Below are 27,025 nucleotides of genomic sequence, written 5' to 3'. Positions count from 1 at the left end.
CTGTTTCTATGAATAAAATATGTCAATTGGAGAAACAAATTGTATTTCAATGGTTTGTTACACTTTCTTATCAATATTGTATAAAATATCAAAACCAAATTTGATCTTTTATAAACATTTAGTGTATTTTTGCATTTGGAGTGTTCATATTGTGGCCTTCCACATATAGGCAGTGGTGGACAGTAACAAAGTGAATATACTTGAGTACAGTACTTAAGTACATTTTTTGAGTATCTGTACTTTACTTGAGTATTATTTTGGGGGAAACTTATTACTTTTACTCCACTACATTCAGAGGACAATTATTGTACTTTTTACTCCACTACATTTCTGCTAATGCTCTAATTACTCACTACTTTAGCTTTGAAGTCAGCTCATGAATTTGTGGAGCAAACACAGAGCAGATTTCACTCAGATCAGGCAGTTCATTTAGAGGTGGTAATGGCTGTAATTCTCCACCTGAGTACACATGGCCTTATCTTCAGTCCGTGTTAGAGGTTTTTGAAATGAAGAATGATACTAAAATGTTCACCCTGTTTCCCACTCTGCTCAAACATACAAACATTCACTGTCCAACCTGAGAAAGCGTGTTGAGCTAACATTTGTTTAATTCCAGATGAACATTTCAAACTAAGTTGTCTGTGTTTGGAGTAACTTATTATATGCTGTTTTTATTCCATGGTATAGTTTTTAGAGATTTCAAGAAAAGGTTTCTAAATAAACAGGATGTAACAGAATGTGCTCCCATAGTCTTGATTGCATTTATGTATTTTGAAGATACAACGTTTTGAGATATTTTAATAACTGAAGTATTTTCAAAAGCAGGTACTTCAGCACTTTAACTCAAGTAATAATCTGACACTAACTTTCACCTGTATTGTAGTAATATTTGACCTGGAGTATCTTTACTTTGACTTAAGTAATGAAGCTGTGTACTTTGTCCACCACTGCATATAGGCAATATCATTCGTCCGTGCATGTAACTTTTTCCATGAACTTAAGAGCCGACAGGCGCAAAACAACTGTTATAGTTATCGAGGAGACTGTGGCACTCAGGCAGCCATGTTGGCTCTAACGAGGGATTGATCCCCAAGGCACAGCCGTCGGGACCGTTGAGCCGCAATGGCGTCAGTCGCTCACCCAGAGAGCCGTTAGTAATGAGAAGCTTTCGGGACGAGGGCGGACTCCAGGGGACGATTTCCGGGTTTCCCTTCCTGGGCTGGGATAGCAGCAAGAGGCAGAAATCTCCTGTTGGTTTCCAATATTACAAAGTTACATTCAGGTAAGACACCTCGGAGTGTTTTTGTTGGTTTTGTGTTTATTTTACAAAGAGTTTTAGTGAGACGGACTCGGCTTCAAGAAGGAACAGTTAAAACAAGTTGGCAACATGACACCAGCCGCGGTAACAACTGTTGCTGAAGTTTGACATGTTAACGCTTACAAAGTCTACGTGCTGATTGTTTCTATCATATTTGGATTTTCGATGAAGTTATTAACGAGCACCATAAAATTAAAGCAGCTGTGTTATCAAACGAAGCTGCGCACAATGGCTAAACATACTGTCATTGTCCCAGTTGATGTTTGGTAAACTCAGTGTCTCAGACTGGGTGTGGTGGACACCCTACTGTAAGAGACACTCAGGCCTACACGTTTCAAATTCCCCGGGCAAGTAACCAAAGTCTTTTCAGATATTGTCTTTTAATAATTTACATCCAGCTGTATACATAAATAAGTCTTCCTCTTCATATTGTCTTAAATAGAAATAATAGCCTACTTCTAAGTGGTGTTTGAAATATCATTTAGTGCCTCATTGTCTTTGTTCATGTTTGATAAAGCAGGGGAACTTCCTCCTCTTCAATGGGTTTACAAACACATAAATCAGAGCCATATATAAGATCTGCAGACATCAGGTTCAAAGCCTTAAATTCCACAAATGTTCCATGAATCCCCCCTGTGTGACATTCCTAGACTGTGAAATCGCTTTCTAACAACCCATAGTTCATTGACCTTTGATTGTTAAAGCACATCTGAACACAAATAATTGTTTTGTTTAGACAACTTCACAATAACATTTTATCTCTATGCGTCAGTCTGAAATGTGGCTTTGGGCCACTATTGAAGAATTATCATCCATCATTGCTTGTGTTTTTGGCTCAGTGAAAACATGCATATTTCCCGTCCTTTCTTGCTGAGATGTGAGCACTATGGGCACGTTGGATGGCAGGCTGTGTAAGCTGTAATCTTGAGCCGACAGCTGCCGTTCATTTCATAAACAACTCAGATTTTTACCAAGCTGGACACAGATCAGTTCACTTGCAGAAGGACAACACCTCTTGGTGCTGAATGACATCTCAGGCCTCTGATCCAACACCTTCACCGCTCCCTGACCTTTCCCCTTACTGCGACCTAATCTCGTAAACACTAGCTACCACAGGAGAACTGGTGTCTGTCTGACACTATAAACTACAACAGGATGTGTCCTACTGTTTGGCACTGTGGTGTGAATAGAAAAACAAAACTTGACAGAACTAAGTGGGCTCTGAACTGCAGTGTCAGAAGTTTGAATGATGAAATAACACAGCTGGATACCGTAGATCAGGGGTGTCAAACATACGGCCCGCGGGCCAAAACCAGCCCGCAAGAGGTTCCAATCCAGCCCGTGGAAAACTTCCCAAAGTGAAAACAATTACAGAGAAGACATTAGCTACAATTTGTGAATAAAAGTAACTGCTACTTCAGATTTGTCCTCTGGGGGTACAATCATAGTGCTGATGGAGCGCACCTGAACGGCGCTCCGGGAGAATTTCAGTTTGCATAATCCGGTGGAAATTCATAGACTTTTTAGAGCACTTCAAGATCCAATCAACACTAAAGTTTTCATAATCTTGTAACAGCAGTAGTGGTGGATCCTCCTTTTCCAAAAAAAAGGAGCCACATATATCATGCACAAACATGCTTACCATACATGTGTGTACGTCATCCGACTATGAGACTCATCATGGTGAAAAATACAACAGCTGTTTTTCTACATAGATAGTTCATGTAATGTGGACATTTTCCGAATGTACTTGTACTTTTTTGCACTAAAACAAAGGGAAACATTTAGAGTTGTCCTTCTCCATCAGTTATTATGCTATGATTTTACTGGTCGGGCCCACTTCAGATCAAATTTAGCTGTGTGTGGCTCCTGAACTGAAATGAGTTTGACAGCCCTGTCACAGATCATCAGTACAGGTATCAGATTAAGCATAACAACAGTTAAACTGTCATATTTGACATTTGAGTAATAATTTGTATGCTGTTCACCTTCCTACCTATTCATCTGTAAAGAAGATACACATATTTTGACTCAAAGTTACAGATTAGAGCTATTTTCATTACCAAATAACCTGAAATACAATTGAATCTTATGAATCAAGTTTAATGTATGTGATTTCATTCTGAAGGGATTACATAAAGGGGATTTTTTTTTTCAAGATGCAGTCTTCAATTTTCTTGTGTTGTGTGATAAACAGCTCACAATATAAAAAAAACCCATGAAGATCACCATAATATGAATGAAAGAAGAGCACTACTTAATCACACTAAGACAAATATTCAAGAGAAGTTGGCGTAGGTTGAAATCAAGTTCAAGGAATCCATTGTGACTCGTCTGTAATTTACTGCCATTTCTCTTTGTCTTTATGCATGACCATTCACCGAACACACCTACACAGATTCCCTGAAACACTGGAGATTCAAAAAATGTCCCATCTGCACCTTTAACTCAACCCACAGACTAAGTTTCATAATCAATCATCATTATAGAGCTTCATTGTTAGAGCATCCACCTTTGAGCAGCTGTCTAAATAACAGTCTATGGATATTATTCTGTATAACTCCCACCAGTTTTTAGTCATTTCCTATCCTGTCCCCATCATCATAAATGCTCCATCCTGTGCTTTAAACTCAGAGTATGTGTTATGAACAGGCCCGCTGGTTTCCTCATGGTTAAAAGGCTTTTTCATTCCGCCTATTGTGACTTTCTTTCCTCCCTCTGAGCTCATATCATGAAGTGTGACTGAAACCACAGCTTAAAAAACACTATTATATCTTTATTACTGCTGCCCACCACCAGTACCTTTGGCCCCCAGGGGCCGCTTAATTACAGTCAAGCTCCCTCGTTCCCTTTTTGTTGTAGTGTGTGTTTTTATGTGAGCCAAACACCACTGTGTTATGCTCTGAAGCTCTGGGGTCCGTGTTGCTGTGATCAGTTGCCAGTAAGTAACAACTTTGGTTGATATGCCGCAGAGTTCAGCATATCTCCATAGTGTAAAATGTTTGTTTCAATGTTTCCACTAAAAGCACAGAGTCTTTACTCCATGGAGAGCCAGTGTGTGGACCCTCATCACTGCCTGTCAGGAAGGTGAATAGTTCCACCAGTGCTCCTGCCCCTTCATGGCGTCAGTCCAGACAATAAATCAACTGTAAATGCATTACATGCCAACAACTTTGGCTTAACTAAGGTGGCATTTTTCCCTTTTGGCCCTTACTGTTTAATCTCCCCATGTCTGGCCCGTTAATAGCTGGGTGTACGTGTGTGTACGTGTGTGTAAGCAGCTCAGCAGCCCAGCCGATTAAATGGCCATTATTAATAGAGTATTATTGAAGTGTGCCTCCTGCCTGTCTGTCCTGTAGTGTTGTCTTTGTGATTTTACAACTACGATCTTGGAACGGTTTAATTAATCTGCTGCTGGTTCCCACAGTGCTTGTCAGTGAGTAACACTTGTGGTGTGTATGTGTTTGATACACACGAAGACGCCTGTGTGGGCCGAAACATTATTAAATTCAAGGTTAACAACAAAGAAAGCTGATTGGTTATTTGCTTGATTGTGTTTTTATAGTTGAAAGTAATGATGAAGCCATGATAGTGTTGGCAATGTTGGTTGGGTGATCAGTTAATTACTTTGCTCCATGCCTGACCTGTACACTGGTCAAGAAAAATGTCTGGACTACTAATGGATAGACTGCAATTATAATTAGTACAGGCATTCATGAACTCTGTCAAGTCAAAAGGAGATTGAAAGATGGTGAAAAGGGTATATTTTGTACCTGCTAAACCCAAGCATGTACTCATAAATCATCAGCTTTTTACTGCTTTGATATTTATATATCTGATTTTGATTTACATAATAACTACAGTCCCACATTCTAAAAACATGCTTACCAGGTTGATTGATCACTCTAAATTGCCCGTAGATGTGAGTGTGTGCGTGAATAGTTGTTTGTCTCTCTGTGTTAGCCCTGTGATAGGCTGGCGACCTGTCCAGGGCCTACCCTGCCTTCCGCCCGAAGCCAGCTGGGATAGGCTCCAGCCCCCCTGTGAACCCTAACGGGATAAGCGGTCAAGATAATGGATGGATGGATGGATAATAACTAGGGATGTAACGATACACTCAACTCACGATTCAATTCAAATACCGATTTTTGGTTCACGATACGATTGACTCACAATTCTCTAACAATTTTCAAGAAAACTGGATTGAACTCAAAATTTAAATAACTATTATTTTATTTTAATCCTCAGATATGGACACTTGCAATATATATTTTTTGTCTTATATTTCTTTGTAAACAAAGTAATCCTTTTTCATTTTTAAGGTGTGTTGTAACTCAAATAAAACCACTGCACACTTTTTTTCAGCTACTTGCAAAAAAACTAAAAATGACCGCACAAAAATACCTTGTTGGAAAATTTCGGAACAATTATAGAGAAATGGAAAGTGAACGATTTTCCAAATTAAAGTATTAAATATTAAAACAAATAAGGTAAATCTCTTTAAATTAGGGATGTAAATTTCAAGTATTTTCCATGATCGATCTTTGGAAATGTTAACGATCAATTATCGTTTAATCATTTAAAAAAACGTAAAAGTTTTCCATGTCAAAAATAATGCCAAATGCTAAATCAAATTTTCCTTCACAACACAATACTGATGGTATTAAACAGCTACGGTTCATATTGAGGTGATCAAAATGTTAAACACGCTGAATATCAACGTGAGGAGCAGACTTATAAATAATCTCCATGGACACATGGTCATATGAGAAGACTCAGACTTCAACATGTGGATTTACTGCAACAGGATCATATTTTGGACTCACAGTGTCCAGTTTTATGTCTACTCGTTCTTATTGAGAAAATTAAGCATTTAAACGTGATAAGGTGTCAGCCGGAGAAAAAAAGCACTCGTGGAGACCTGTCACTCAGCCGCAGCCCAGAGCTGAGCGTCTCCGCTGTGTGCAGTCAGCTGATTCCACCCTTATTTGTATCGATTTTTTACCGATTTGCGATATATCGTTACATCCCTAATAATAATAAAAGATATATTTGATCTATGTAAACTTCCCTGCCAAAGTTAACGCATTCAAAATCTTGTTATGCCCTTAAAGTGTTCGAAACCTTAGAGTTAGGCTCCTATCTGTTCTGTTGGTTTCACTCGGTTAATCTTTCCTCCACTTCTACACCTGTAACCCCGCTCTCTTCAACCAAACCCTTTTGGTTCCCCCCTTTCTATCCTGGCATGTGGCGGGTCCTGAATGTGGTCAGAGTTGAGGCACGTGTTCTCCGTCCTGCCTCAGCTGAGCCGCGCTGTATAGGAAAAGCTTCAGGAACCAGAAGGATAAACAGCCATTGTTCTCACTGTGGGCTTCGTGCAACCACCCTGTCAGTGTGAGAGATCTCTGCCCACGTTCATGTAGATACAGAGAGCCCCCCAAACCAACATCTAACACATTTAGCAGCGTGAAATGGTCGCCCAAGTGTCCACAAATGTATGCTGGTCACATGCCATGAGAGAGCGGTCAATTGAGGTTCCCATGCCACCTCTAACATTACATAACCAGAGTGCATCTCTTTTTGGCAGCGCACGGCGGCCAGCCTCTTTACAATGCTTATCACAAACCACCTGTCAAGGGCCACTGTGTCTGTGATAAAATGGAGCCTGTTCTTCCTGCTCAGTCATTACATGGCTAATTTATCAGGGGGGCTTGTTGCTCTGTCGTCTGCTTAGGGTCATAGAGTGGTGCAGGAGTACGGGCTGCGTACGACAGTAACAGTTTAATGGGAGTCTGGGAACGAGCCTTTAGCTCAGAGCTCTTAATCTTCTTCCGTGTGATAATGTGAAAGAACGGTGTTGTCATCACTCTGAACCTGAGCTGGGATTCAATGTGTAGAGTCGTGGAGTTTAATCTTTGTTCAAATATCCATATGGCACTCAATACATTTCATATTAGTCTACGGTCACAGTTTCTCATGGTTACACAGTGCAATCACAAGATCCAATGGAGCTTGTTTCTCTGTCTTTTATGATTGACTTGAGATCACCTAGAGTTACAAGATGTGTCAGTTTCAAGTCCTTCTGTACATCATTCCAAGTAAACGGGGTTGAAAATTTAAAGCCTTTTTGCCCGGTTCAGTTCTGACTCTCGGGACCTGCAACTGTATGATGTCCTGAGAGCACAGGCCATATGGGCTGAAGTTTCTACACATGTGTACACACAAATATGTAGGGACAAGTCCTAGAATAGATTTATAAATAAAAATCAGCCAGTGAGAGAGTCTACGACCGTACAAAGATGGACAGTGTGCGACAGCGTATAAGTTATTTTGTTGAATGTTTCAGATTAAATGTACTGAGATGATCATCTGTGAAAAAGCTTACATCATGAACTTTATTCCAATAATCTGCTTGTCTAACTTCATTAATTGTAAAAGAGGTCTACATTTCTGGCAAGGATTTTAAGTTTAGCTTCACAATAAAACTTCAATAACAGATCAAAGTGAATCCCTGCTGTAGTGACAGGACTGAAAAACACTAAAGAGCACATCACATTACAGCAGAGTGACTTAAATATGCAGTCTCAACATCTATCAGGGGCCCTTTAACTTTGTCTACCTATGTGCAGTGTAACTAGGAGGCTTGTTTGGGTTTGGTAAGAGCTGCATGAGTGTTAGTTTTTGTTTTGTTGAGTTAAAATCTTTAGTGAATGTTCAGGAACCTATCTAATCAAGGTGAAGTGAGGAAATGCTTTGCTTCTCGTAAGGGAACAGTCACTCTTATGTGTTCCTCTTATCTGTTTTTAAACATTTTCTTTCTTTGTCCCACCATCAGGCTCGTCAGACTTCAGTGAACAGAAGCGATGTCTCAGTCTGGAGAGAAAGGGAAGGTGAGTAACAGGCTGAAATTTCCCCCCTATTATGGCTCTTATGTTGAAGTCGGGCAGATTTACTGAGTGTAGAGGGGGTGTTTCAGTGGTCATTAAGACTCATGGTACTTTTAATCTCAAGCACACACACTTTCACAGGCATCCAGAGAGGATATCCTGTATAAATGCAAGTGTTTTGTCGCTGGTCTTTATTGCCTGTTAAAATGTATCATCAATCTCACTCTTATAGACTCACTTATGCATTTACACACATACTAATCAGAGGGTGAAAATGTCATGGAGGAGCAGCTTTACTGAGTGGAAAAAGTCCTTAAAGTGTTTGAAATAAAAAAAGTTTCCATTAACATTTCCATGACTCTTTTAATGTGTCCTTATTAATTACAGTGCTTAACCTATTTGGAATATTTTGTATGTCTTTTTGTGCTCAACAGTTCCCAGATGCTGCAGGTTATGTAGGGTTTGCCAACCTCCCTAACCAAGTGCACAGAAAATCAGTGAAGAAAGGGTTTGAATTCACCCTCATGGTTGTAGGTGAGTGATCACTCCTCTCTGTGGGTGAAGCTTAAATGTTTTCTTTCGAAAATAGAGCTTTATTTTACATCTTTGATTTTCAGGAGAGTCTGGTTTGGGCAAATCAACACTCATAAACAGCCTGTTCCTCACTGATCTCTACCCTGAACGCTTCATCCCTGGTGCTGCAGGTATACTCCCCAGTTCACACAACCCCTAACACACACATGCATACACATACACAAATACACACTGTAATAATAGAGAAATATCTGCAGCAATGTCTCCTGCAGAGTATTATTTAAAGAGGAATGTTGGGAATGCCTTAGTCTCAAAATATGACCCTGCCTTTCTTATGACTTGACTTAGTTTAGAACTTGTTCTGGCTTGTTCTGCAGCCCCCCCACCCCCACCCCCACCCCCACCCCACATCCCACACCCCATACCCCACACCCCACACCCCACCCTGGTCAGATTGTGCAGAAATGTTTGTCCGAAAATGTCTTTAAACTTCTTTAAGCACTTTGGTATACTCAGGCTTGTGTAAGCATATATTTAGGAAGGAATTCAATAAAATTAATGATCTGAATTAATTTTTGATTTGTAGTGCCACTGATCATTTATCGTTGTTCTCCCCCTTCCACAGAGAAGATTGAGCGGACGGTGCAGATTGAGGCATCAACTGTGGAGATTGAGGAAAGAGGAGTAAAGCTTCGCCTCACTGTTGTCGACACCCCTGGATACGGCGACGCCATCAACAGCCAGGACTGGTGTGTAAATGATGCGTGGAGGAGTAGGGAGTGATAACAACTTGGGACAGGTTTCCTGTCCGGCATGCTCACTCACCCTTCCCTCCTGTCCTTAAATACTCCCTTTTTCAAGTTTCATCTCAAACTCCCCATTTCCTACCTCTCCTCCCTCTGAATTCCCAGTCTAGATCTTCCTAAACTCTGTGTGAGTGTGTGTGTGTTTGTGTTTGCCTGCATAACATGACACCCTTGTGTCAGTGTGCTTTTTGTTCCTTTGATTGTCCTCACTCTTGTATTTTTAGACTCTTAGACACATATTATGTTCCACCAATGACAAGCCCAAAACAGATTAAATAAAAAAACCTCAGCTTGCCTTCAAACTGATGTGTATAAATTCCCTCCCTTGAAGCTAAAGTTGTTTTCATTGTTGATGGTGAAATTGATTTTCATGGTGTTTAAGGAGTCTTCTGGCTGTTTCTGTCTTATTTCAGTTTCAAGACCATCATCCAGTACATTGACAATCAGTTTGAGCGATACCTTCATGATGAGAGCGGGCTGAACAGAAGACATATAGTGGACAACAGAGTGCACTGCTGCTTCTACTTCATATCTCCCTTTGGACACGGGTAAGTTAAGACTAACTTACACAAAATCTAACACAGCTGAAGTTGATGTTGATCTCTAACCAATGCTGTACACTGAATAGTACCTGAGATAGGATCAAAAAGTAATCTTCAAGAGCTTCAGATTAAAGTCATACACTGTATATTATTTAACTTATTTCAATGTTGTTGTTGTTTTTTGTCGTATTTTCTGGTCTTTAAAACTTTATCTGTAGTGGACAGGACAGTGGATAAATAGGGAAACTGGGAGAGAGAGTGGGGAGTGACATGCGGGAAAGAGGCCGCCGGTTAGAATTGAACCTGCCCTCTTGAGGGCTATAGCTTCTGTACATGGGGCGCACGATCTACCCACTAGGCTAAACCGGTGTCCCAATTTAGGTGTATCCTAATCAAGAGACCATGCTTTACCACCTATTAACTCACATTTAATACAAAAACAAGGTAGAGCTTTTTTTATTTAACATGTTATAAAAATAAAGCAACTTTCACTTGCTAAGAGAGCTGCTAATAAATGTTGCACTAAAATGTTGATCATGTTAAGACAATATCGAATGGATTTTGTCTGGATCTATATTCCAGATTTTATAGTTTCCTAAAATGAGCAGTATCACATGTCATTTAACATCGCTCTATCCAGTGTTATGACCAGATGTATCTCTTGTCTGCAAATTATATTCTTTCCTTTGAAAAGACTGTCTCTTCCTTCTGTTTCAGCTATCAATTTATACCCTGTTTTCATGTTTTCTGTCTTTTTTCATGTGATCTCCATCATTCCTAGTCTCAAGCCTCTGGATGTGGAGTTCATGAAGGCCATCCACAGCAAGGTCAACATAGTCCCAGTCATTGCCAAGGCTGACACACTGACGCTGAGAGAGAGGGATCGCCTGAAGAGGAGGGTGGGTTTTGTGACTTCTCACGCACACACTTACAGTTTGTTATACAATATTGATATCGTCCAAAAAGAGATGGCAGACCTGTTCAGGCAGGTAAATAATAATCATTGATTATCAACACAGTGACATTTTGTGATTAGATGACCTTTCAGCACTAGCCTGATATGCTATCATCTGTCCATAGATATTATTATCGGCCCAGGGAAAAGGCTGGAATGTCTGAGCACATGTTGTCAGGGTGTTGAGGAATTTCTAGGTGTGTTACATGTTTTTTTTGTCTCATCCACAGCTGGTGTGATTTAACTATTAGATAATGGATCACTGAGAAACACATGTATGAAATCTCATTACTGGAAGCTTGGGGTGTTTGTGAGAAAACACTCATGTACACACCTGTATAATAGCAGTGCTGTACGGTTTACATTTAGCCTTTTTGATAGTATAGCCAGATTGTTTTTGAGTAGAGGGAGGGACGACAGAGGAGGGGAAACAGTAGGAGGTACAACAGTAGGAAAAGAGTGTTGTATATATTATAGAGGCAGCACATCTCATCCAGTCCCAGATACTTCCTGTTGGAGGTAGCCCAAGTATCTGCCCGGCTGCACGCTCCTCAGCTTGCTGCTGTCCAGAGAGGGAAAGACAGAAGTGTAATACCACACATCTAAAGCTCACTGCAACATGTTCAGCTGATAACCTCCCTCATGGAAGATTAATTAACAGAATAATTTTTCCCTTGGTGCACAAACACTTTAGTGTTAATTTGGCAGCTTGTTTTTTCAATGATTTGATTTGAGATTTCACTCATATATTTAAAAAAAACAAAAAACATCAATATGTAAACATGTTAACTTTCTTACACAGTCATATGGACAGATATTGCTCAGGGCATTTGCACATTTTTAAAGAAAATAATATAATGAAATATAATTATAAAGTTTATAAAGTATTGTAAATTAAATGTAATAATAAAACGAACTACATAATCCATACTGCCACATTATTCACAGTATGTATGTATGTATGTATGTATTTTCCTTTTAGTGGGTTATGTATGTTTTCTTTTCTAAGAAAGGCATTAATGAGTCATGAATCCATATCAACAAACTCCTCTAGTTTACCTTTCTTATCCAAAGCTGAGACAGGTCAAAAACTCCCTTTCCACACTTGGAAGTCATGGTAGTTCTGCATTTTTCTTACATTGTGCAACCATTCTCCTGGCATGAAGAAGTCAAAAGTTCATCACATTTGTTTGCTTCACTGTTATAAGAAAGTCCTGGGGGTTATTTCCAAGCACATATAATATTTCCCTGAGAGGTATGTTACTCTTAATTAACTGAGATAAATATTTGCAAAGATTTTCCCAGCATTTTCTGCGTCTCTGAACACTTCCATGAGCAAAGAAGTATAGCTTCTTTCACAATCTGACACTTAATATAGCTACTCAGAATTCTAAGGAAGGCTTCAGACTCCTATTGTGAGTCTATGCTGCTGATATCTGCTATAAATTGATCAACTTTTGGTTATGGTGCGTTGGTCAGACAGAGCGGGTCATAATGAAATATCACTATTGTCTTTAGAAACCTGTGAGCCAAACAATCACCTATATAAAGAGAGTGACTGTCCAACTAACAGTTGATGGAAACTAATCATTAGTTGCAGATTTGGTCCAGAAACAATGGTGGCTGTGTTGCTAATTAGTTTTTCCAGCTCAGGACACTTCGCCCTGCTTTTTCATTGGAAGTCAGCCTTAGTGTCCCCACCTGCCCGACCATGCCAAGACCTCCCACCTGCCTCTCATTCAGGTCTCGGAGCCGGTGGTCTGGCAGGGTGTCAGGCTGAAGGAGTCCAGCTCAGCTCTATTTTCTTTAGTCCACTCTCTTTTGTTCAAGGCAGCAGTCAGATTGATTGAACCTGCTGATGTAGTATCTCAGAAAGACAGGTACCAAGTTTTTCCTGAATTGCCTTAGAAAACAAGATTTTCCATTTGCTACATAAGGATAAAAAACAAATTGCAGTTTTTATAGTTTCACTGATATATGAATTGTCCCAACATCAGAGGTGAAATTCCTCCTCTGTGTTGTCCTTAAGAGACCTACCAGTTTAATTGTGCTTTTACGATTGTTTTGTATTGTGCCCTTCCTCAGACCTTCTGAGTGTTCCTCTAGTCCTTAACATGAACAAAACCATGTTTCCTGCCAACACTGACCCCCGCCCCAAACTACAGAAAACCCCTCTAGCTTGTTGCCATTCTGATCCAGCTGGCAGCAGGCAGAAGGTCAGCTGTCTTGATTAGAGCTTTGTCATAACTCTTCTTAAAACTCTTGTTTTGCTTTCCATCCAGTTCACAGTTTGACATCTTTAACTGAAAAAAGTAGGGCAATGGAAATTCTGTCACACAATCGCTTTGATCTGACCTCCTTGCTGCACTATCACTATCTGCCCAAAGGAGTTTGTTCACATGCTCTGTTAAGTATTCCCTTAACAGATATTTCCTACTGGACAGTCAGCAGCAATTAGCTGGACAGTCTCACGCAGACAGGCCCACACACAAACTGAAGAAAACAAACGAGGAACAGGTTTGGTTTTGAATTGAATTCAAAAATTATCTTTTATTCAGTGTTGAGTGATACAAAAAGGTTTCTAATTTAGTCTTGCTATATTATGATAGAGAGATCAGGACAATCCATTACAGTCAGGAAACACAGCCTCTTAATGAGTGGTTTGCCCCGCATTTTAAACTGGCATCTCATGTCCCTAAGGAGGGCTTATTATCTGTTGTTTGGTCACAGTTTGAGATACAAAACTTTGATCTTCAGTTTGTTAAATTAAGAATGCTGCCTTTGTGAATATACGCAGTATGGGGGAAAATCAAATGGACACTGTGGCCCTGACTTTATTCTCAGGAGCATTTTGTAAATATGGTTATAATCTTGGCTTTCCGCAGCTCCGTTCTACTTTAGAAACCTGAATATTTCACCATTTAGTGTGCACTTTACTCAAATATATGGTCCTTCATTTTATAAGGGCATGATTATGAAATGTAAAGTGTCAAGTAATGACATCGTGTTCTTTTCTACAGTGTTATTTTCCTTCTGTTTTGGTTATTTTCATTCATACTTTGCAAGTGTTGCTAATGTTTGGCATTGCATTCTATTTTAAGTATCATTCAAAAAATATTGACCCGAGTATAGTAGGGTCAAGATAATATCTACCCTGAGTATAGTCCTCATCCGGTTTCTGGATGTCCTTTTACACACAAATGTACATGGAATAGAACACAGAGCAATGCATATAGCACGACAACTCAGTTGCTGTAGCTGAGGTTACTTGTCCAGAAAGTAACCAGTCAAAGCTCTGAGTGAAACTGCATCAGTCCAGATTCTCTGACTCTGGAAAACCTGGCAGCGTTGTGCCTTCATATGACATTAACATGATATTCGACTATATTTAAATCATTGCTTGTTCAATATACTTTGGTTGATATGATCTTAAAGGAAATGTGCTCTTGAATTTCCTGCCCTATTGTTTTACCACAGAGTTCTGGATACTTGAGAACATGTAAAGGTAATCAATGTAACAGGTAAACGTCATTGTAATGCTCATTCATCTCTCCAAGTGTCTCTCAGAAAAACAAAGATATCTGGCTTGAGTATTTGTTAGTTCAATCAGATTAGTTGAAGTGACTCTTAGGTATACATGCCTGATTCCTGCTATACAGTCCTGAACATTGTTGCGGGGCACCAGGCCTTCCTTTGAGGTCAGAGCGCCTGCAGCCAAGACCCTGCCAGGAAACTGAGCACTGGAGAATGACTGATAACCCCCGTGCACCTCACACAGAATTTATTAGTTTGTTTTCATGTTGGGCACTTTCTCACCGTGCGGGCTGTTTGTCTGTCATAAATGAGACCTTCCCTTTCTCTCTCTAGGCTCGTTCAGTTCTTTCTCCGTTTATTAGGGGGGAAACAGCTTGTACAGAACAATATAAGTTTCCTGAAACGTGTGAAACCTGTTCCACTGACAAGACACAACCTGCTGCCCTGTGCAGCTCAGGCTCATGGACAAAGTGAACAAACCTCCCACCGCTCAGCTTTCATCCCCTCAGTTCTGCTCTCCTCTTTACCCGGTCCTTCCTCTCCTGGCAGTGCCTCACTCAGCTGCCTCTTACTTTCTTCCTCTGCGTCTTTGTGTCTTTTTTTATTTAATTTGCTCTAATGCCAATTTCCTTCACCGGGGTCACTGTAGTCTGAAGCTCATAAGTTGCCCTGAGGAGGGTATATTGAGGGACTGATCCTCTCAGTCTGGGACCTTACAGTCATATCCTGTGCAGGGATTTAGTCTCAAAATGCTTTGCTGGTTGTTTTCTGTTTGAACATAGATGACGGCACAAATCTAGTTCAGACTGGAATCCTGAAGGAATCAAAGGATAGAAAGAAGCCTCCTTTAATCTGAGCAGAGTGGTTTTTACATGCCTTGGTTTTTGTTGCTGGTACATTTATGGTTTAGTCAACTCAAAGTATCACTTATGTCTTATTTTTGTTGTAAAATGTTCAATATTCATTTAGCTTATAATTCTTATGTGATGTATGCTGAACATCTTTTATTTTTGAATTTATTTTCTATTTTATTTCTTCAGTGTTGATCACAATGCACTGTAAACCAAAGGCGGCTTTGACTTGATGTTTTGTTAATTTAGCGCTCCAGGGAAGTTCAGACATGCGAGAAGTCATCTGCTAAACATCAAATCTTTTAATTTCAAGAATGATAATTGACATTTCACAACCTCCTCGGGTTGATTTGGATAGAGCTCTTGTGTTTGGCATGATTTGATGGAATGAACCAAACACTTCCTCAAGAGGGGGAAGTAAAATCAAGCTTTGGGTATCCCCACTGTGCTTTCTGATTATTGTTATGATGCTAAAAATTGGATGTGAAAATGATACAATTTTGACACACTAAGCTATAATAAGGTTGTATTAAACTCTTTAGATAATGCTAAAAGTTTTTAAAAAGCCTTTTCACAGTCATCTACCCAGTCTTCCTCATAACTTCTTTGTTGTGAAGACTAGAGTCTGTTCTCATGAGCCAGAGGTCAAAGATTGCCAGAGAACCCGGCTCCTCCTCTGTTCCCGCACAAGCAGCAGACAATAGTTTAGACCTCTTATGCTCCCTCCACTCCCTACTGTTTCCCCGTCTTCACCCTGCGTCTCTTGTCCTTCATCTTCTTCATCACCTCTTTTCTTTCTCTGTCTGTCATAGTTCACTCCCTCCCTTCTTCGCTCATGTTTGTCCCCTCAGCTGCTATATTTCACCCCACGGCAAAGGCACTGTCACAGTTTTCCCCTCATTGTCTGACTCCTTGTTGTCTCCCCCAGACGCCCTATGAAAGTCCTGTTGTGTGTACCAGCTCTACAGCCCTGCTGGGAGCCATAAACTGCACCGGACTGCTTGTACCGGCCAGTATTGTCACCAAGTTTTGTTGAATGGCATAAGTATAGAATATAGTGCTTTAAACACAGAAGGTTAGTATGGTTTTACATTTGAAAAATCTATTCCGAGGCAGTTTTCAGCGACCAGTTAATGTTGTGTTTGATGCATAACTTAATTTTAATATTGTTTCTTTGTACATGTCTGGGTGCCCCGTGGGTAAAGGTTGAGCAATGAATACCTCAGTCTTACGTCATTGCTCCTGTGTGTAAGTAGGTGTGTGTTTTCGTGTAAGTGTATGACCCCCTGGTCGGTTTTTGGCCAGTCCTTTTCCTGCCAGTGTTTCAAACACGCGGATATATTTATTTATCTGCCCTCCGGTGCTCATTGTGTTATGGTATGTTTCTCGTCTCTACAGATTTTAAAACAATAAATATGCGTTGTTCCTCATAAAGCGAACAGCTCTATTTCACACCACCATCCGTTCTCAAGTCAAGAAAGAACAAGCAGACCCTGGTGTGAAAACAGCAGGTTTCCTCGTTGAGGGCCGACCTGAAAAGATGGTTTCCGGACTTTGAGGTGCTGCTAATGAGTCACGTTTTGCTGTTGAGTTTGCCGTTGAGACTTATTTTGATTTCCAGACCGAGTCGCACAAGCTGATGTGTGGCTGAAATCCTAAACTCACTCTGTCACCTTCTTAATCTCACTCAGATACAAGATTACATGAATAGGCTGATTGTTCCCCCCATGCTCTTTGATCAGAGGGAGAGGTGGGTGGTCTTTACTATACTAATTCTTACCCCAGACAATAGGAGTGTGTGGGTGTTTTTGTATGTACAAGTGTGTAGATCACCATAACTCATATGATGCCTGCACGTTGCCATGGCAATGGCAACCTCTTTTGCACTGTACACCAGTACCTCCTATCAGAACACATCCAGCTGTATTGGTACAGTCTGGACCGTCCACTCAGTCTCAGGCTCTGACTGCATATATCTGGAATGTGTGTCTGCACACTGGTGAGTGTCTTTAATCCCCTTAACAGTAAGGAATTGTTTTCCCAGTGCTTCCACATGATGGAATATGTGTTTTGTGGGTACTTTTTGATATCTGAAAGTCAGAGAGATTTACTCTGCGGATGGTCTGGTGATCCACTGGCCTCATGGAGCCTCAAGCTTCACACTGGTTACCTTTTGTCTTATACTTGATGCGAGATTGTACCATTTCACAGAGTGAGGCAATAGTTGAGTGTTTTTGTATGTGTGTATGTGTGTGTGTGTGTGTGTGTGTGTGTGTGTGTGTGTGTGTGTGTGTGTGTGTGTGTGTGTGTGTGTGTGTGTGTGTGTGTGTGTGTGTGTGTGTGTGTGTGTATGCAGGAGGCTGGTATGAGGGCTAAATCCCTCAGACCCCCCTGGATCAGGTATTGTTGGGGCTCCCTCAGCCCCTCAGACTCCCTGCAGGCAGGAGAGAGCCGGTTAGTTGAAAGGCGTTTCCTGGAAGGAGAGCAGCATTTGTTCCCATGTGTCTTAAGGTTCGCAAATTAAGTTTGGAAACTAATGAATACTGGTAGGACTCTGGCAAGGAATCTGTTTTTCTTTACTAGCTATTAGAGTCCAGTTGTTTGTGGTTTGATCTAGTCATTGCAGTGTGTAATGCATTGTCCAAAATATTAATCACAGTGATGCCTAATAGCTCAGTATTTTTCCCTCAGTGTAAATATTTACATTTGTTTGCAGGTTTTCTCTGAAGCCACATTGATGCCTCGTGAGCGGCTGACTTCATCCTCACTTATTTGGAATAGTGAATAGATTATGTTTTAGTTGGCAGACAATGGTGAAGCAGTTTTCCTCTTGGATTTATAGACATTACACACCTGAGAGTTTATAGGCTTCTATCTCTCAAAACTTAAGATTTAATGCTGGAGATGCTGGTACTAATCACATATTTTTGTCTTATCAAAAAAAGATGGGCTGGGTGCGTATTTTATGTGGACAGAGTTCGTACTCTGACTAATCCAACCTCATATTTTACATTTTAGTATCTTTGGCCGAAGGATTGAAATCAGTCAGAGCCAAAGTTGCTTCCTTTTTCAAGTTTGCCCTGACCGGTCACAGACTCTGGCCTGATGCTTTAGCTCCAGTAGGATTGCTCTTAATGTTTCTTTGCACCCTGCTTTTTCTTTGAATTGATTTATTAGTTGCCATTACTTAGTTGCAGCAGCTCAGCACAATCAAATACCTATGATGTAAGCATTTAGAAATACAGGTTGAATCTATTGACTGTATGTAGAATGTACAGTATGACGTAGTTTCTGCCCATTGTGAGATGTGAATCCAAAAGACCCCCTCCATGGGTGCTGACATCTTGCACTAGTACAGACAAGGTATACAAAGAAGTGACGTGGCTTGTAGTGCCGAGGGAGATAACATTTTGAAATGCAAGGGGACATTTGGGCTAGAACATAAGAACATAAAAGTCAACAAATTATAAACCGTACACACTATTTTTTTCAAACCAAAATGTTTATTGTCTATTTCATAAAAGTTTTCTAGTGTTTTATCACATCTGCTGGGTTGTTCTGTGAGTATTATGGGAATGTAAGTAGAGGAGGTTGTTTTAATTTTTGTGGGATACAGCTTTATGGAAATGCATTGCAATTCTGCAAAAATGCAACAAAGATTTGAAATACTTGATTCTGATTGGTCAAAATCCCATAACAGTGGTGATTAATTATCAACAACAAAGCAACACCAGAGATAACCTGATAAAACATGCAGTATCAAATCAATCGATGGAAAGAAGTTCTGGCACATTCCACGACTGCCTGTTGACACTGTGGAAAAAGCGTTCTGCAGAGTGATGAAATGATGACAGAAGGGGGCACAGATGTGAGAGCAGCCCGAGAGGTTACTGTGCCTCAATCATCTCTGATTGGGAAAACTAGAGCAATATTAGTCACAATGCATTATACCTCATATAACTGTCACCAGATCAATTTTCACTTCTACAGATAATGAAACATACCAAACCCATCTCATGCAAATCTCTCACGTTCCAATAAGCAGAGATTTCTGAGTAAATTAATTAGATTTAGGTAGTGCCAAGTAAGTAGTTGTATTTTTCAGCACTCACAGAAACACAGTTGGAGACAGAGAATACCCACTCTAACAGATTTAACGGTCACCGGGGCCAGGATTTTCCTTTAATAAACTCTGCAGTCTTGGAAAAAGAGGGCCCCTGTCCCTCAAGGTGTTCTCTCAGTATGAAACAAAGTTTAAAAGCAACTCAAAGCTGATCAGATATGCTGCCTCTAATGGCAATGATGCACCGTTTCATTCCCATGGCTGCTCTGCAGTGGCTGGCAGGCAGCTGTGAGGTTACATAAACATTACATAAAAGCGCTGTTACTCTGGTCCCACTGAGTTCACCATCCTTACTCTTCTCAATGAGGACTGATTAGTCTTGAGATGCAGTTTGATTGTTTTGTTTCATGTTTTTTTTTCTCTCGATGTTGTTGATTTCCTATGAATGCTCTGGTGCATTTTTCTACTTCCAAGTATTGTTCCCTGTAAAAGTTTTAGTTTGATAGATATAAACACCATGCCAGGGCAGATGAGGCTCAGCTCTGTTCTTCGCAGACACACCAGCAAATGTAGTCATGACGTGTGTGCTTGTTCTTGCGGTCACCTGTCAAATGTCACCAAAAGTGTTCACCGCCAAAACCCCTGTTGTTTCTTCTTCAGCTGCAACTCTGCAGCTGTTAGTTTCTTATTTGTTGTTTCCTCATTAGTCATTCCTCTTTGTTTAGCAGGTGTTTGACTCATTCTGATTTTCTTTGTGGCTTTGCTTGTTTGAATGAACAAATCATAAAAATATTATTCTCTCTGCAGGTTGACGTGTTGATGGTTGATCCCGGTAATGATTGGTTTGAACCCTGTTTGATGATGATTGGAGGTTTTGGTTAAACATGCTGCGCAATTGCAGGAAAAGTGCTTAGCCATGCCTCCCATGACTTCACCCTGTGTAATTATGTCTATGTATAGACCAGCGGTTTGTTATTTTGGGCTGCGCTTCACCACTACAGTATATTTAATAGTGCTATTCCTAGAACTGGATGACTTCGGATTGGAAGTACACGACCAGCATGATTCACCTGCAGCTTATCAAAATTCTAACCCATTTTGTCATTAGACAGCCTCCACCCTTACACTTATCTCAAGTTCCCAACATGACGAAATATTCCTGCAAACAATGCTCCACACATTCAACAACATGAGCCAGAGACGCAGGCGATAAATCTTGGGCTTCCTTTTCTAATTAGTAATGACTCAGTCTTGTACAGTATTGTTTGTCTACAGCCATTACAACATGGAGTGGACCTATAAGGCCAACATCAACAGCACATAGAAGGTTGGGGAGAGGGGGGAGGGGGGGTGTATTATAACTGGACAGGATGGTCATAAAATCAAAAATGGCTCCCACTGCCAACGTCTCAGTGCCAACAAAAATACACAACTGGGAGAAGCAGCAGGAGGAGGAGATGAGACTGGTGTAACATTAGGGATTAAGGCCCACATTGTGTACAGTCAATCAGCAGTAGACATCAGGGATTTGGAGCAGGCGGTGATTTTGACATGATGATCCCTGAGAGGTCTTGATTATAGGTGTCAGGCTGTACTAAGCACATGTTACGGAACAGAATAATTCAGGTAAACAGCCATCTTGCAGCTTTAAGCTTAGCAAGGTCTGGAAACAGATGATGGCAGATAACGGACTCGTGTTTTTATGATGACCAGATACTGTTTTTTAGTTAGTTTCTTATTCGTGATATTTATTTTTCATTGGTTGTTCTGTGTCCTAGTTGATAAGAGTTCATTTGATTCAATTATTCTTGTTTTATGGTATTTTTTGAATGAAATTTGTCTCTATCTTATCTTCCGGTGTGATGTTTATTTCATTTTTTCCTGCCATTGTGTCATTTGTGTTTATTTTCCCACTGAGTGCGCGGTTTCCCAAAATTCTTTATGCTCTACCCACCGACAAGAGTGATGTTTATTCAGCCTCCATGTTCGACCGGTCTGTACATCGTGTGTGTTTGAGTGAACGAAGGAAAAAAGAGGCTCTGCTCCTGTGTCACGCTCTCTTCTGAGTCCTGCAAAGCCTGTTTGTTTTTAGATCTATCCCACAACAATACCCGACTCTCCCCCTCGTACACACACTATCTCGCTCACACTGCGCACAGAGCTCACTGAGAAAACAAGCGACAGCCATAACAACGGCTCAAACAGAAGCTGCGCTCTGTAGGAAAACCTGCGCTCACTTCCCAGGCTCCTGGCTGACTGACCACTGTCCTTTTATACACTACAGGACATGAAAGTCTCCAAAAAGTCAGGAAAACAACCCTTGACATTTTTTGGCTCCATTACATGAGACCACATTGTGACTTTAAGAATACTGCACCGGGAAAACAAAAGTAAAATGCAGCTTTGATGTTTAGAATAATAAATACTGACATCTGTCCCTGAGGTAGCAGAGAAGAAAGCTCCTTTGTTTTAACTTGTTTCTTCACCGCTCGGCCCATGAAGAAAGGAGGGGGAAAACTGTTTTTGACTCTTTCTAACTTAAACACACACGCACATGCTCATACTCACTCCATTATTATATTTCACCTGTCTACCCTTTCCTGTCTCAGCCCTCTTTTCCTCCACAGGGGGCTTTAATTAAATGTGTTGCCGCAACAACAGGTACTAGCTCACACCCTCCTATTAGTCTTAAAAGCTTTCTAACTTTCTGTGTTCGGGTCAGATCTGCAGCTGTTTGCTATTGTAAAGTGAATAAACACATTTTTGACATATCTATATTTGTGTACACTACAGAAATCATATCATCTGACTTTTATTGAAGTTAAAAGATGCTACAAGTACAATAAAAAACAGGTAGGATACACAACAGGTGCAATTAGTGAGGCTGTGGGAAGACATGCATCGAATCATGTCAGGACCGGGTATCAATTCTAAGGCCAGTGTGATGAGGACTATAGCTCTGTACATGGGGCACGATTTCCACTGACTTCACTATCTTTTAAACCCTTAGATCATTGTTTTCTGGATTGTTTGAGCACAGATAAAAGAATGCCATTTGGGTCTCGTCTGCAGTAACACCTCTGCAGGGTTCAAGAGTTGAGTTTTCCCTGTGCAGTGGGACATGTCAAGAGGTCATGATGAGGTCGCTATCCTGCTGACTCACCTCACGCTTCTCTTGTTTCCACCTCACAGATCCTGGATGAGATTGCAGAGCAGGGGATCAGAATCTATCAGCTACCTGACGCTGACTCTGATGAGGATGAGGAGTTCAAGGAGCAAACTAGAGTCCTGAAGGTGAGAGAGAAATAAACTGCTCATATCAACTGTTCTAAACTATGACATAGAGTTTCAGGTAAGAGAGATTTGCAGGTAAAGTGATTCATACTTTTTCTTCCAATTCATCCTTTTGGATGTTTTTATTTTCCATACACTGTCCTCTTGCTTTATTTCTCTCTGGAGACCCGTTAACCTCTATCTTTCTCTCCCAGGCGAGTATTCCCTTTGCCGTGATTGGCTCCAACCAGCTGATTGAGGTGAAGGGGAAGAAGATTCGTGGTCGTCTCTACCCCTGGGGAGTTGTTGAAGTGGAGAACCCTGAGCACAATGACTTCCTCAAACTACGCACTATGCTTGTGTGAGTCTTCTGGGCAGTAAAACCTCTTACGTTATAGACATTTTTGGAATGAGAAAAGACTTCTAAAACCTTTACTGAACTTCTTCCTCAATGAAGTGGTAATTAAAGTCCACTCTAAGTGAAGGTCACAGCAGAGCTATACTGCCTCCTAGTGTGTGAAGAAAGGATTGCATGTTTGTGTTTTGCAGGACCCACATGCAAGATCTCCAGGAGGTGACTCAGGATCTGCACTATGAGAATTTCCGCTCAGAGAGGCTGAAGAGAGCTGGCAGGTGAGACATGTCACTTCAACAGCAGATGAGCAGCTCTCTGTCAAACAAGGCTGTATAACTAATGTGTTTGTTTCCTCTGCAGGGCTGTGGATGAGGACGTGGTTGATAAGGACCAGATCCTGTTACAGAAAGAGGCTGAGGTAAGAAACTACACACAGATGCAAGCAGACTGTTTTTTCCTGAACTAGTTCCCTAATTAATGTGGCCTCACTGTGAGAAAAATATGACCATACAACTTGATGCAAGGCAAAACATGCATGCACGTATAATCTTCTTCCTGATTGCACTTGATTGGTCAAGTGCAGAGCATCAATGTGGGTGGGCGGGGTGCAATCAGAGGCCGTTTGTAAACAATGTGCCCAGGCAGGATATGCCATCACTTCCTGCCTGGATGTCCTGGCCCAGTTTTATGGTGGGAATGACCCCAGTAGTATGAAGGACCAAAAAAACAACAACAAAGCAACAGAGACAGTTTGTTTACATGTTGTCAGGGCTTTGGGTGGGAGGAAGGTTTCAATGACTGATGTAATACTGTTCACAGACGGTAACCAGCTGAACATTATTTTGCAGGCCTGTACTTTCCAAGGAAGGAGCAATATGTCTCAGAAGGGCTCATGTGTTTTTTTTGTTATTATAAAGACATGTAGAAATAACTCAGTGACAACACTTCCAGTGAAAGCATTTGCACAGCAGATAAGATGTCAAATTTATTTTTAGGTGTAATAGATGAATTGATGATAGATCATTAGATATTACGAATAAAGTTTCCAAAACAAACATTTATGTTGGTGAAATCGATAGTTATCTTCTACTATGATCCTTATGATTATTAAAGGGTTGGGCAAAAAATTCTGGACTGCATTGTGTTCCTGGTTGTTTCTTAAAAACATCTGATCCTTCTGTTGTCCTGCCTCAGGAAAACGTCTCTCATCCTGACACTAATCATTAGATTAAAGTTCTGTCCAAGAAATTAATTGGGAAGTCATCAAAGAATTATAAGAATCTTGAAATAAAGCATTCATTTTCTGTATTTTTTTTATTACTTGATACCACACTGTTACATAGAAATACCTGCTAAAACTTCGACAAGACAACATCCATAAAGATGAGCAGCCTGAAGTTCTGTACGCAGCCACAAGATGGCGACAGGCACTGAAGAAAACTACGGTCACAATAGCTCAGGTCCCATGAAATAAAAGCTCACATCCTCATTATCTTTGCTAATGAGTTTTTAGATCATTAAATGATTCATGGGTCGATTGTGAGCTTCCCTTTAACATTTATTTACATTTTGATTATTACTTATTCATTGTTTGTCATTGATTTAAGCTTCATTCATTCCTAAACTTGTATCTTCTGCTCTGCTGCTTTAAATAGACATACTTCTATGAACTAAATCCTATTGATTTACTCTTCGTTTGATTGTATTGTAGTAAGCAACTCATTATATTGCCATTCAGTAAGCCTGTGTGTAGTTAATTTACAGTAACACAACATGGACCTGAAATCTATTTCAAGTCAAAGCCCCCTAGATTTGGTAACATATTCTGGTGCTAGGTCTCCAGGCCCTTATTTTGCACTCGCACTCATTTGCCAAAAACAATCATGTGAACAGTACTTGAATAAAGCCATCAAGTATGTAAGTAGTCAAATTATTAATATTTTAAATGAAAGCTCTCTACATCATTGTAATCATGTTTTATTTTTTATTCTGTGTAGTTGAGACGCATGCAGGAGATGATCGCTCACATGCAGGCACAGATGAAGATGCAATCAGACGAGTAAAAGAGTGGGCGTAGAAGGGAACCACACACACACACACACACACACACACACACACACACACACACACACACACACACACACACACACACACACACACACACACACACACACAAATACACCCGGTCTTCCTATAAATCCATCCCTTCCTTCTGCCAATGTGAAGATCCACAAGGAGTCCAGGTATCAAGGATCACATAACCTTTACCTGCACACCACCACAAACAACACCATTTCCTATTCTTTTTCTTCTCCCAAACATCCATCCATCAGCTGTTCAGGAGCTCACAGCTCTGTTCACAGCACATGAATGTGATTGTCCCATTTTTCTTGTACTAGTTTGATGTGCTGGACTTGGCAAAATCAAAATGTGTGGACAAAAAAAAAAGACTGAATATGGGATGATCATGAATGACATATCAGTTATATAGCATTTTAAATTAACTGTAGTTAGCAGAGTTGTAAGTACGGTACTAAGATATTTTTCAATCACACTAACATGTTTACAAAATAATGTGTGCAAATTGTGCTTTTTGTTCAGGTCCAAGTATATGCCACCATACTCTCTGTACATGGAATGCAGGTTAAGGCTAAGTGTATTGGTTTGTCAGCGAGTTAAATATATTGCGTCTTTTGTTTGTTGGTAGCTTAAGAGTGGTTCAGAAGCCCATCACTTTTACCTCTTAAGGGTTTCAGACTTTCAGTGCCTTCAGTGCTTTAGTCTGACTATGCAAAAGCTGTAAATGTTACTACAGTCAAAGATAAGTGTGCTTATGAACGAGTTGAATTGTCTATGACAAGAACAAGAATGCTGTTTCAAGGCCAGATTTTGACCTTAATTATGTTCAATTGGAACCTGTGTTTTGTAACCTTGTTTTGTAGCCGACACTATAATAAACCTTTTTGGTGGGGGCTTTCAGTCAGTAAGCGACTTTATACAGGAAATAAAACTAATAATTATCCACTGCAACAGCCAATTACCAGATTTATCAATCAATTAAAGGCTATGTTGTTAATATTGTTATATTTATCATCAAGAGCTGCTTAATTTTGATAGCTGTGCCAAACTACAAACTACAGACTGAAAACTAATCATATTATTCAGTCAAGTTACTTAAGTAACTCGTGTCCGTATGTGTTCGTTCAATATTGTTTAATGTGTTAAATGTTTTTATTGTACACTACATGTGCAGTCTTTCATTGTATTGTGTTTGAGCCTTTGCCTGTTCACAAAACACAAACTATATCTATCCAACTGTACTGCGTGTGAACACCCTCCAGCCTTCTGTGAGCAGCAGACTGAACTTTTCTTTATCAATGCAATTAAATGTATAACTGGTATTAATTTTTCTTTTCTTTTCTTTGTTATGCAAATGTGTCATTTGGATTTAAGACACCCAGAATTGTTGTTTCTTAACCATATCACAGTAGAAAGTTGTTTTTAAACACCGCCCTTTTTTGTATTTCTCTCTTAATAAAACTTTAGAAAACAAAAGTTGACATTTGATGTGTCTGGTTGTTTCTTGCTATCACACATATCTCTAACATTTTGTGGTATTTTAAGCCTCAACTTTTCAATTGTCCTTTTTGTTTAATTCACATACTCATATATGTGTTTCCTCTGCCATTCTGTGACCATGTAACACTTTGATAAAGGCACTGTCATTGTCATCTTCTCAAATTATTGAAGAGATTTTGTATTTGTTCTGTTGGATCAGTGGAGTATTTTTACAGTTTATTCAATACTTTAGCTTACACTTTAAACTGATTTGAATCTGTTTATTTTAACAAACTATTTCAACAACCTATCCTTTATAAGTCAGCTTTTTCAACAGTCTAATGTTACC

General features: G+C 40.1%; 1 protein-coding gene across 2 annotated transcripts; it reads left to right on the top strand.

Moving 5' to 3' along the window:
- Positions 1-1,143: 1,143 nt before the first annotated feature.
- Positions 1,144-26,675, top strand: zgc:63587 (uncharacterized protein LOC393431 homolog). 2 transcript variants are annotated; one of them, XM_034692552.1, is made up of 13 exons: positions 1,144-1,282; positions 8,154-8,208; positions 8,640-8,739; positions 8,823-8,909; positions 9,365-9,488; positions 9,959-10,093; positions 10,869-10,986; positions 22,683-22,784; positions 22,979-23,124; positions 23,313-23,396; positions 23,479-23,536; positions 25,116-25,203; positions 25,266-26,675. In XM_034692552.1, the coding sequence occupies exons 2-12, from the start codon at positions 8,182-8,184 to the stop codon at positions 25,179-25,181; spliced, it is 1,047 nt and encodes a 348-aa protein (XP_034548443.1). In that variant the 5' UTR covers positions 1,144-1,282; positions 8,154-8,181; the 3' UTR covers positions 25,182-25,203; positions 25,266-26,675. The 2 variants fall into 2 exon arrangements, with proteins under 2 accessions (XP_034548443.1, XP_034548442.1); XM_034692551.1 differs by having other exon boundaries at positions 1,145-1,282; positions 25,116-26,675.
- The last annotated feature ends 350 nt before the right edge of the window (positions 26,676-27,025 follow it).

This window comes from Notolabrus celidotus, chromosome 9 (assembly GCF_009762535.1).
Source record: "Notolabrus celidotus isolate fNotCel1 chromosome 9, fNotCel1.pri, whole genome shotgun sequence".
Classification (NCBI taxonomy): domain Eukaryota; kingdom Metazoa; phylum Chordata; class Actinopteri; order Labriformes; family Labridae; genus Notolabrus; species Notolabrus celidotus.
Note: the sequence above shows the minus strand (reverse complement) of the source record. Positions and strands in the feature narration are given on the sequence as shown.

Excerpts from the sequence above, each read along its gene's own strand:
- zgc:63587 (XM_034692552.1), top strand. The coding sequence starts at position 8,182 with ATGTCTCAGTCTGGAGAGAAAGGGAAG. Across the intron at positions 10,094-10,868 it reads ATATCTCCCTTTGGACACGG|TCTCAAGCCTCTGGATGTGG; the intron begins GTAAGTTAAGAC and ends CATCATTCCTAG. Across the intron at positions 10,987-22,682 it reads GGGATCGCCTGAAGAGGAGG|ATCCTGGATGAGATTGCAGA; the intron begins GTGGGTTTTGTG and ends TCCACCTCACAG.